The sequence below is a fragment of the Lucilia cuprina genome, chromosome 2 (genome assembly GCF_022045245.1).
Source record: "Lucilia cuprina isolate Lc7/37 chromosome 2, ASM2204524v1, whole genome shotgun sequence".
NCBI classification, from domain to species: Eukaryota; Metazoa; Arthropoda; class Insecta; order Diptera; family Calliphoridae; genus Lucilia; species Lucilia cuprina.
In genome coordinates, this window is record NC_060950.1 from 64,931,401 (window position 1) to 64,943,161 (window position 11,761).

The 11,761-nt window shown below is 32.7% G+C and overlaps 3 protein-coding genes across 3 annotated transcripts; 2 read left to right on the forward strand and 1 right to left on the reverse strand.

Annotated features, from left to right (window-relative positions):
- Positions 1–85: 85 nt before the first annotated feature.
- Positions 86–1,353, reverse strand: LOC124421419. Its single transcript, XM_046956579.1, has 3 exons — positions 1,019–1,353; positions 789–954; positions 86–725 (listed from the first exon to the last, which is right to left on the reverse strand). The coding sequence occupies exons 1-3, from the start codon at positions 1,119–1,121 to the stop codon at positions 149–151; spliced, it is 846 nt and encodes a 281-aa protein (XP_046812535.1). The 5' UTR covers positions 1,122–1,353; the 3' UTR covers positions 86–148.
- A 4,324-nt stretch (positions 1,354–5,677) lies between these two features.
- Positions 5,678–8,044, forward strand: LOC111689835. The gene is made up of 2 exons (XM_023452300.2): positions 5,678–5,820; positions 7,277–8,044. The coding sequence occupies exons 1-2, from the start codon at positions 5,751–5,753 to the stop codon at positions 7,975–7,977; spliced, it is 771 nt and encodes a 256-aa protein (XP_023308068.2). The 5' UTR covers positions 5,678–5,750; the 3' UTR covers positions 7,978–8,044.
- Positions 8,045–10,285: 2,241 nt separating this feature from the next.
- On the forward strand, positions 10,286–11,250 carry LOC111688878. Its single transcript, XM_023451385.2, has 2 exons — positions 10,286–10,417; positions 10,482–11,250. The coding sequence occupies exons 1-2, from the start codon at positions 10,345–10,347 to the stop codon at positions 11,204–11,206; spliced, it is 798 nt and encodes a 265-aa protein (XP_023307153.1). The 5' UTR covers positions 10,286–10,344; the 3' UTR covers positions 11,207–11,250.
- Positions 11,251–11,761: the final 511 nt, after the last annotated feature.

Sequence of the window (11,761 nt, forward strand, 5' to 3'; positions counted from 1 at the left end):
ACTAGAACAGAACTAGAACAGAACTAGAACAGAACTAGAACAGTACTAGAACCAAAACTAAATAAGATTGGAAAATTAAACCACATTTTATATTTAAACTTTAATAAATTCCTTTATTTCATATCACCATTCGCATTTCAAATTTTCTTCAAATCTCATTCGACCAGGGAGCTGGAGGAGCCTCACACTTTTTGCTCGAACCACCCAACTGACCCAACATATACCAAATCTTTTTACCCTTCATCATGGCATTTACGCGAGGCACAAAGTTCTCCTCAATCATGGCACTTATCTTAGCCTGATTACCGTTAATGAACGATGGCACCAAATCCTCAATTTGATCGTTGACCAATCTATTCAATTTGCCATTACCCAAAATACCACCAATATTAGAGGTGGCCGAACCCAAAGTAACAACAGCTTGGAATTTATAGATCTTAATGGAACCGAAAATGTAGGGCATTTTATATTTGAATTGACCCTCAATGGAAAGATTTTGCAAAGAGAATTCAAGAGGACCACTGCCCTCGTAGCGTACGGATAAGCCTAACTGTTTCATGGTATCCAAAAAGGCATCGGTGTTCATGAGCGAAGCAGTGGCCTTCAAAACGGGGAAATTGAAATGGAATTTAACTTTCTTGTTGAAAGTGTAGGAAACTTTTAATTTCCTGATTTCCATTTTATCCAAACCATCGAAACGGAAGCGAATCATTTGAACGAGGGCACTGGAAAAAAGGGAAATTTAAGGAGATTTCTTTTGGGGGAAGATGCCGTTGTAAGATACTTACTCTACTACAGATTTGGCTAAATGGACTTCCAAATCAGGATTGGTATAGGGAGCCAAAGGAGGAATACCATATTCTGGCCAACCGCAGGGCATTTGTTGTAGAGCATTTCTAACAGCCTTTTTGGCTTGAGAGTTTAAAATCAAACCCCTGGTTTCGGGTTCAATATCTAAAATTTAAGGAGTTTCGTGTAAGAAATAGACTTCGTTCTGAAATTCTTTTACAATACTTACTCTCATCCTGCATAAATTGCTCCCATTGTTGTTCGGTCAACAATTCTACCTCATAGGCCGCTACGCAAGCCAATAAAGCCGCAAATACCACAAATAATTTCATTTTAATTTTTTACAAAAATTCTTTTTTAGATTTTCTTTGTGTTCTTCTCACCAGCTCCAAAAAACTAATAAATTTTATTTTATGAGACATTTACACACGCTTTTATACTCTTGTCAAAAACACTTGATTATTACGATGATTATTTCGGACACTAATCGGACAATTTTACACTTAATTTATGATGTTTTTCAATATAAATTATTTATAGAAACGATCAAAATCGTTAAGGCGATCAAAAGAGATAATAAAAGTATGTTGACGAACAAAAAAATATATATAATCTAATCGTTCAATTAAAATACAAATATAATAAAATAAAATAAAAATAATAATTAAAAAAAAATGGAACTAGAAAATTTGACCAAGATATGGTTGGATGGATTACGTACTTTAAAAATCATTTAATTGGTAAAACGGGTCAGATAATCTTTAACAAAAAGCAAATAAATCAAATAATCAAGTGCAAAACACTTGCTTAATTGCAGTTCTATATAATGAACAAATCGGCTATTTGATATAGACAGACAAATCAAACGAAATAAAAAAGCATTATGTTCGAAAATTTAGTTACCCTAACAATACTTAGTTGCAGCAAACAATTATCAACACAACAGCTGATTTAAAGCAACTTCTGTTTAAGCTCTCTTTAAGCTCTCATTTCTCTCTTTATTTAGTTGCTCCAACCACAAACTTTATTCCAGCAAAATACTTTAAACAATTAATTTTAATTACATAAATTCTTTAAAAATGCAAATCAAGGAAAATTTTTAATCAAAATCTTATTCAGGAAAAACATCAAGTATTAATTTCCTTTAACTAAAATTGATTTTTTCCGCTTCGAAACATAATAAAATTAATCAAAACTTTTAATTTAAATTCAATATTCTTTTTTAAGTACAAACTAAGTACAATGCACTATCAGATTTGAATATGCTAGAGTCTCACCTATGGGGGGGAGATATTAATCAAATGTTATCAAAAAATGTTTTTAAATTAAAACACTTTTGGGGGGAAATAAGATTTTTATTTATGGAAAAAATTGATATTTTTGTTTTGATTTCCGTTACTTTTTTTAAATTTTATTTGATTAAAATAAATTTTCTATAGAAAATGCTTTTTCGATTCACATAATTTTTCATAAAAAAAGTTGTCTATAGAAAAAGGATTTTTAATTCAAACAACTTTTCACTTAAAAGATTTAAAACTGAATTGAGAAGAGAAATAGAACATATTCAAAGCAGAATTAAAACAAAATTAGAACAGAACTAGAACGGAACTAGAACAGAACTAGAACGGAACTAGAACAGAACTAAGACAGAACTAGAACAGAAATAGAACAGAACTAGAACAGACCTAGAAAAGAACTAGAACAGAACTAGAGCAGAACTAGAACAGAACTAGAACAGAACTAGAACAGAACTAGAACAGAACTAGAACAGAACTAGAACAGAACTAGAACAGACTAGAACAGAACTAGAACAGAACTAGAACAGAACTAGAACAGAACTAGAACAGAACTAGAACAGAACTAGAACAGAACTAGAACAGAACTAGAACAGAACTAGAACAGAACTAGAACAGAACTAGAACAGAACTAGAACAGAACTAGAACAGAACTAGAACAGAACTAGAACAGAACTAGAACAGAACTAGAACAGTACTAGAGCAGAACTAGAGCAGAACTAGAACAGTACTAGAACAGAACTAGAACAGAACTAGAACAGAACTGGAACAGAACTAGAAGAGAACTAGAACAGAACTAGAACAGAACTAGAACAGAACTAGAACAGAACTAGAACAGAACTAGAATAGAACAGAACTAGAACAGAACTAGAACAGAACTAGAACAGAACTAGAACAGAACTAGAACAGAACTAGAACAGAACTTGAACAGAACTAGAACAGAACTAGAACAGAACTAGAACAGAACTAGAACAGAACTAGAACAGAACTAGAACAGATCTAGAATAGAACTAGAACAGAATTAGAACAGAACTAGAACAGAACTAGAACAGAACTAGAACAGAACTAGAACAGAACTAGAACAGAACTAGAACAGAACTAGAACAGAACTAGAACAGAACTAGAACAGAACTAGAACATAACTAGAACAGAACTAGAACAGAACTAGAACAGAACTAGAACAGAACTAGAACAGAACTAGAACAGAACTAGAACAGAACTAGAACAGAACTAGAACAGAACTAGAACAGAACTAGAACAGAACTAGAACAGAACTAGAACAGAACTAGAACAGAACTAGAACAGAACTAGAACAGAACTAGAACAGAACTAGAACAGAACTAGAACAGAACTAGAACAGAACTAGAACAGAACTAGAACAGAACTAGAACAGAACTAGAACAGAACTAGAACAGAACTAGAACAGAACTAGAACAGAACTAGAACAGAACTAGAACAGAACTAGAACAGAACTAGAACAGAACAGAACTAGAACAGAACTAGAACAGAACTAGAACAGAACTATAACAGAACTAGAACAGAACTAGAACAGAACTAGAACAGAACTAGAACAGAACTAGAACAGAACTAGAACAGAACTAGAACAGAACTAGAACAGAACTAGAACAGAACTAGAACAGAACTAGAACAGAACTAGAACTAGAACAGAACTAGAACAGAACTAGAACAGAACTAGAGCAGAACTTGAACAGACCTAGAATAGAACTAGAACAGAACTAGAACTAGAACAGAACTAGAACAGAACTAGAACAGAACTAGAACAGAACTAGAACAGAACTAGAACAGAACTAGAACAGAACTAGAACATAACTAGAACAGAACTAGAACAGAACTAGAACAGAACTAGAACAGAACTAGAACAGAACTAGAACAGAACTAGAACAGAACTAGAACAGAACTAGAACAGAACTAGAACAGAACTAGAACAGAACTAGAACAGAACTAGAACAGAACTAGAACAGAACTAGAACAGAACTAGAACAGAACTAGAACAGAACTAGAACAGAACTAGAACAGAACTAGAACAGAACTAGAACAGAACTAGAACAGAACTAGAACAGAACTAGAACAGAACTAGAACAGAACTAGAACAAAACTAATGAGCGTAAAAGTAATTTTCTAAAGGGGATCTTTTTGGAGGGTTGGGTCAATCAATTATAGACCGGTTCGCATATAATGTGATAAATAAATTTTTGCTCTAAGAGACTTACTCAAATTTCAAAGCTTGTAATGAGGGTTAAAGACATTTTTTGAATGGGACCTTATATGGGCGGTTGGGTCAATTATAGATCGATCCGCATAAAATTTTGTAGAGAACTTATTTATATATGTCGAATTTCATCGCCATACTCGATTAAAGCTGTTTTTCGGGGTCCACATATATGGGGGCTATCCGAAAACATGGATCGCTAATGCCGCTATACCAAACAAACCTTACCTATAAAGAATATTTATGCAAAATTTCAATTGCCCAGCATCTCCCGTGAGGTCCCTATCGCGATTTTAGCAGACAGACGGAAGAACAGAATGACGAACATGTCTAGATCGTCTTAGAATTTAATAAAGACCCAGAATATGTATACTTTAGTGGGTCTATGATCAATATTTCGTTGTGTTACAAACGGAATGACAAAAATAATATACCACCCCCCCTGTTTTTTGATAGTGGGTATAAAAATTAAAAAAATGTTATCCGGCTGATATGCAAAATTTGCAAATTATTTTGCCACTGGCAAAAATTATTTATTTTATATCTAAACTAAAGTCTTAAAAATTTTTTGTCGGCTGATGATTTTATGAAATAATTAACATATAGAAAAACTATTAATAAATCAAAGTTTTTTTCGTTTTAATGAAAACAAATTTCCCAACTTGCAACAGATAACACTAAACCAATATGAACACCTGTTGGAAAATTGAATTTGATAATTTCTAAGCAAAATGCTTTAATAAAATCTGCAGGTGTAACGGAAATCTAGAATAAAAAATATTTAATACAGGAAAATAATACCTATTCTAGAACATATGATAACAATAGTTAAAAAACTAATTTTAAAAATATATATCTTTTAATAAATCAAAATCGTAAGAGATATATAGAGAGTATAGAAAAAAAAACTATTAAAAAAAGCCAAATATTAAATCTAAAAACAAAATTTCACTAAATATAACAAGTTTTAAGTGGTCCCACTATAAATCGTTTCAAAAACAATGCTCTTCAGTTAGAGACCCCCCTTTGATTGTGCCAATATCTTTTACGAGTTTAATAATCAATTTATTTGATTTCTTTTAAGTGCTAGCAAATGATTTATGAAACAATTAAAATTGATATCTATAATCGCTAATAATTTTCAAATGCTAAAAAAAAACACAAAAATAATACCTCTATAATAAAAAAAATATGAATAGATAAGACAGTTTAATAAGGAGTTGGACCCGAACAAAAATTATATATATATTTTTTTTCCGTTTTCTCTGTCACGGTAGCTTGTTGTTAAATTTCTAAATCTTATCGTTTATTGTTTGTTGCGAGTTTTATTAGAATTCTTAGGGATCTGTTATAAAAGCTCTGCTATAGGGCTTATTGAAAGTAGTATTCTAACTGTAACATTAACGAACAGTTCTTGTATACAACAAAAAAAAAACATGAAGATCTTTATTTGTTTGTTGGCTTTGGTGGCCATTGCTGCCGGTACCCAAAATGTGGATCCATTTGGTATGTTTCTCAAGTGTTCTACTGAAAACTAGTTGCCTTAACCGCAGACATATAGTAACGTTGTCTTGTACAAAGCAACTTTTTCTATATGAGAGAAAAGTTGTCTTTTTCCGAGCAACTTTATCTAAAGAAAAATTGTCTTGAACTGAGCAACTTTATATAAAGAAAAGTAATCTTGAAAAGAGCAACTTTATCTAAAGAAAAATTGTTTTTTACAAAGCAACATTTTCTCTAGAAAAGTTGTCTTATACAAAGCAACAAAGTTGTCTTGTACCTAACAACTTTTTCTCTAGAAAATTGTCTTGAACAAAGCAACTTTTTCTCTACAAAAGTTGTCTTGAACAAAGCAACTTTTTCTCTAGAAAAGTTGTTTTGAACAAAGCAACATTTTCTTTAGAAAAGTTGTCTTAAACGAAGCAACTTTTTCTCTAAAAAAGTTGTCTTGTACAAAGCAACTTTTTCTCTAGAAAAGTTGTCTTGTACAAAGCAACTTTTTCTCTAGAAAAGTTGTCTTGAACAAAGCAACTTTTTCTTTAGAAAAGTTGTCTTGAACAAAACAACTTTTTCTTTAGAAAAGTTTTCTTGAACAAAGCAATTTTTTCTCTAGAAAAATTGTCTTGAACAAAGCAACCTTTTCCATCGAAAAATTGTCTTGAACATAGCAACTTTTCCCATTGAAAATTTGTCTTGAAAAGAGCAACTTTTCTCATTGAAATGTTGTCTTTAACAGATCAACTTTATCTAAGGAAAAGTTGTCTTGAACAAAACAACTTTTTCTCTAGAAAAGTTGTCTTGTACAAAGTAACATTTTCTCTAGAAAAGTTGTCTTGTATAAAGCAACTTTTTCTCTAGAAAAGTTGTCTTATACAAAGCAACTTCAGCTATAGAAAAGTTTTTTTTAAACAAAGCAACTTTTTCTCTAGAAATGTTGTCTTGTACAAAGCAACTTTTTCTCTAGAAAAGTTGTCTTGTACAAAGCAACTTTTTCTCTAGAAAAGTTGTCTTGAACAAAGCAACTTTTTCTCTAGAAAATTTGTCTTGAACAAAGCAACTTTTTCTCTAGAAAAGTTGTCTTGTACAAAGCAACTTTTTCTCTAGAAAAGTTGTCTTGTACAAAGCAACTTTTTCTCTAGAAAAGTTGTCTTGTACAAAGCAACATTTTCTCTAGAAAAGTTGTCTTGTACAAAGCAACTTTTTCTCTAGAAAAGTTGTCTTGTACAAAGCAACTTTTTCTCTAGAAAAGTTGTCTTGTACAAAGCAACTTTTTCTCTAGAAAAGTTGTCTTGTACAAAGCAACTTTTTCTCTGGAAAAGTTGTCTTGAACAAAGCAACTTTTTCTCTAGAAAAGTTGTCTTGAACAAAGCAACTTTTACTACTATGGGAAGATCTCTTCAATATCATCTCCAGAGACTTCTCACTATATTTATTATAAATTTTCTTCTTTCTCAATTTCTAGCCTCCCGTTCCATCTCCAGTACTGTGGTGGAAGCCATTGAAGATTTGCGCGATCAAATGCCCTGCGGTTTCCCCGGCATGGGTATTCCCCCATTGGCTCCTCTACGTGTCTCTCACAAGGATGTTAACATTGATACCCCCGCTCTCCGTCTATCCGGTACTATCGACAATTTCCGTTTGAATGGTTTAAACGATTTCGAAATTGCCGAAATGAAAGTTAATGCCATTACCAGCAAAGTTACCTTCCGTTTCATTTTCAACAATGTCAACGTTGACACTTTATATGATTTGAAATTGATGTTAAAGAAGGCAGGTTTCACCATTAACATGGTCGGTGCTGGTCCCGCTAAATTCGCCATTAAGGATATGCACATCTGGGGTAACATTAAGTACTCTTTGGGTGTTATTTCTGGTAAATTGAAGTTGAAGAAATTGGAAGTTCGTGCTCGTATTGGTGATGTTGATTCCGATATTGAGGGTATTTTGGGTGAAGGAGCTATTAACCATAAGATGAATGAAGTTTTAGAAGAAGCTGTTGAGATGGCTATCAATGAGAATGAAGATTTGATTTCCGAAAACATTGAAAGTTTGGCTTTGCCCATGGTTAATGGTGTTTTGGAAGAAGTTAAATTGAGCGATTTGGTTGGCGGTAGTGGTGGTGAAGGTGAAAAGATTAAGTGTATTCCCCCAGTAGAAGCATAAATTTTGGATTTTGAAAACAAAAAAAAAAAATGATTGCAATAAATAAATGAACGATAATTTTTTTATAGACTGATAAAATTTTGTTGTTTTTCGGGATATTTTTAAAGTTTACATAAAAGCCGTCCGTGGTTACAATTGTGTTTGACTTATCTTAAATTTGTATGTCTTCTTAGTTTTATTTATTTAACTTTCCTTATTTAAAGAGTTTTTTTTCGCCATATTCTCTTTTTATAGTTAAATTTTCTACTTAGTTACTCTAAGAGATTAGCTTTTAATTTTGCTCTTTTTTTAAATATGACCAAATTTATTGGCTTGGTTAAAATGTAATTTCGAAAATTTTGCCTATTGAAGAGTTATTGCTCTAATGGACATTCAGTTCAAAAACAAGGAAGAATTTTAAAATCTTCGTAAACGGAAAAATTTTTATAAAATTGTAAATACAATAAAAGATTTCATTCTGTTTGGTTCCAGTTTAGTTCTAGCTCAGTTCTAGTTCAGTTCTAGTTCAGTTCTAGTTCAGTTCTAGTTCAGTTCTAGTTCAGTTCTAGTTCAGTTCTAGTTCAGTTCTAGTTCAGTTCTAGTTCAGTTCTAGTTCAGTTCTAGTTCAGTTCTAGTTCAGTTCTAGTTCAGTTCTAGTTCAGTTCTAGTTCAATTCTAGTTCAGTTCTAGTTCAGTTCTAGTTCAGTTCCAGTTCAGTTCTAGTTCAGTTCCAGTTCAGTTCTAGTTCAGTTCTAGTTCAGTTCTAGTTCAGTTCTAGTTCAGTTCTAGTTCAGTTCTAGTTCAGTTCTAGTTCAGTTCTAGTTCAGTTCTAGTTCAGTTCTAGTTCAGTTCTAGTTCTGTTCTAGTTCAGTTCTAGTTCAGTTCTAGTTCAGTTCTAGTTCAGTTCTAGTTCAGTTCTAGTTCAGTTCTAGTTCAGTTCTAGTTCAGTTCTAGTTCAGTTCTAGTTCAGTTCTAGTTCAGTTCTAGTTCAGTTCTAGTTCAGTTCTAGTTCAGTTCTAGATCAGTTCTAGTTCAGTTCTAGTTCTAGATCAGTTCTAGTTCAGTTCTAGTTCAGTTCTAGTTCAGTTCTAGTTCAGTTCTAGTTCAGTTCTAGTTCAGTTCTAGTTCAGTTCTAGTTCAGTTCTAGTTCAGTTCTAGTTCAGTTCTAGTTCAGTTCTAGTTCAGTTCTAGTTCAGTTCTAGTTCATATCTAGTTCAGTTCTAGTTCATATCTAGTTCAGTTCTAGTTCATATCTAGTTCAGTTCTAGTTCAGTTCTAGTTCAGTTCTAGTTCAGTTCTAGTTCAGTTCTAGTTCAGTTCTAGTTCAGTTCTAGTTCAGTTCTAGTTGTTCTAGTTCAGTTCTAGTTCAGTTCTAGTTCAGTTCTAGTTCAGTTCTAGTTCAGTTCTAGTTCAGTTCTAGTTCAGTTCTAGTTCAGTTCTAGTTCAGTTCTAGTTCAGTTCTAGTTCAGTTCTAGTTCAGTTCTAGTTCAGTTCTAGTTCAGTTCTAGTTCAGTTCTAGTTCAGTTCTAGTTCAGTTCTAGTTCAGTTCTAGTTCAGTTCTAGTTCAGTTCTAGTTCAGTTCTAGTTCAGTTCTAGTTCAGTTCTAGTTCAGTTCTAGTTCAGTTCTAGTTCAGTTCTAGTTCAGTTCTAGTTCAGTTCTAGTTCAGTTCTAGTTCAGTTCTAGTTCAGTTCTAGTTCAGTTCTAGTTCAGTTCTAGTTCAGTTCTAGTTCAGTTCTAGTTCTGTTCTAGTTCTGTTCTAGTTCTGTTGTAGTTCTGTTGTAGTTCTGTTGTAGTTCTGTTGTAGTTCTGTTGTAGTTCTGTTCTAGTTTTGTTCTAGTTCTGTTCTAGCTCTGTTTTAGTTCTGTTCTAGTTCTGTTCTAGTTCTGTTCTAGTTCTGTTCTAGTTCTGTTCTAGTTCTGTTCTAGTTCTGTTCTAGTTCTGTTCTAGTTCTGTTCTAGTTCTGTTCTAGTTCTGTTCTAGTTCTGTTCTAGTTCTGTTCTAGTTCTGTTCTAGTTCTGTTCTAGTTCTGTTCTAGTTCTGTTCTAGTTCTGTTCTAGTTCTCATACAATTCTGTTCTAGTTTGGATCTAGTTCTGTTTTTCTGATCTTTTTTGCAATTATTTTTAAACTTTAAACTTTTTTGGGTTTCGCTCATATAAAATTGATAACATATATTTATAACACTTATAATTATTATCCGATTAGAATTATCGTACATTGTTTTGTATATATAAGCGAAAAGATTATCAGGGATTTTCTTGAGTTCCGTTACGATTAAAGGTACAATATTTCGCATTTTGCATAAAAATGTACAAATAATCGGAGAATAGTTTAGTTTAGTCTCTAAGCTCGTTAAGTAAACTTTGAACATACAAAGAAGAAACAAACATGAAATACTTATTAATTTTGTTGGCTTTAATGCCTTTAGCTTTGGCTGGAGAATATGAGGAAATAGCTAATGGTGAGTTGAAAGTGGCAAATTGAAATGAAGTGACATGAAGCTTATTGTTGTTTTTACCTTCTAGCTGAAGCACGTTCCATTTCCAGTCAGGTGGTTGATGCTATTGAAGCGGCCAAGGAACAAATGCCTTGCGGTTTCCCCGGCTTGGGTATCCCACCCTTGGCTCCCTTGAAGATTGCTCACCAAGAAATTGCCATTGACAATTCGGCCGTTCAAGCTTTTGGTGAAATCAATAACTTCCGTTTGGATGGTTTAAATGATTTTGATATTGTCGAGTTCAAAGTCAGTCCCATTTTTAGTCGTGTCAATTTCAAATTCAACTGGAATCATGTTTACTTCAATACCGACTATGAACTATCCACTGCCAGAGATAATAAGGGTATTAAACGTTCTGGACCTGCTAAGTTTGCCCTCAAGGACCTTACTGTTTGGGGTGTGATTAAATATAATTTGGGTCTAATCAGCGGTAAATTGACTCTGAAGGAATTCAGTGTTTATGTTTCTTTGGGTGAAGTTAAGTCGGAAATTGGTGGTTTGTCTAAGATCCCTATTATTAATAGAAAATTAAACCGCATCATTGAGGAATGGTTTATGTTGGCTGTGAATGACAACACTAACAAAGTGGCTGAATTAACTAACAGCATGGTGGTTCCCATTGTCAATGATATGTTGAGTGACATGAGCCTTTCCGACCTATTGGGTATGTTGGGTGGTGGCGGTAGTGGTGAAAGTGAACCTGTACCCTGTATCCCACCAGAGGATTCAGATTATATGAAATATTTTTATTAGAAAATCAAATAATGTGATAAAGCAATAAAATAAATTTAAGCCGATTAGAAAAGATTTAAAAAATCTCTAAGATTTATTATTCAATAAGATAATCTCGAAAATAATTTATAAAGCTTTGTTAAATAACTATAAATAGTTTAACAGGTGATTTCTACTATCATACTTTTTTCAAGTGTTTGATAAGGGTTTTTCTAACAATTTCCTTAAACAAAAAAATTTTTTACGTAAAAAACCTAATCTGTTTTAACACTTGTTTTGTTAAATAAAATTTATGTTATTTTTAATAAGTTTATTGCCATAAACCATTAAGTGGTTACACGTTAATACATTAACTTACAACTATTTTCAATTGGTTATCTGTAATCATTTTTGAATCCGCTAGCGCCATCTATTGAATTTTATTTAAACTAACATCGGAATTATTTGCTTATGTCGGCATTGTTGTTAGACTTATCTAATTCACAAACCTAAACAAGCAAACTTGTAGTGTCTTTACTAACAGGGTGTTTGAGATAATGCTTTAAAATTCAAACAGTGTGACATGAATTGGCGAAA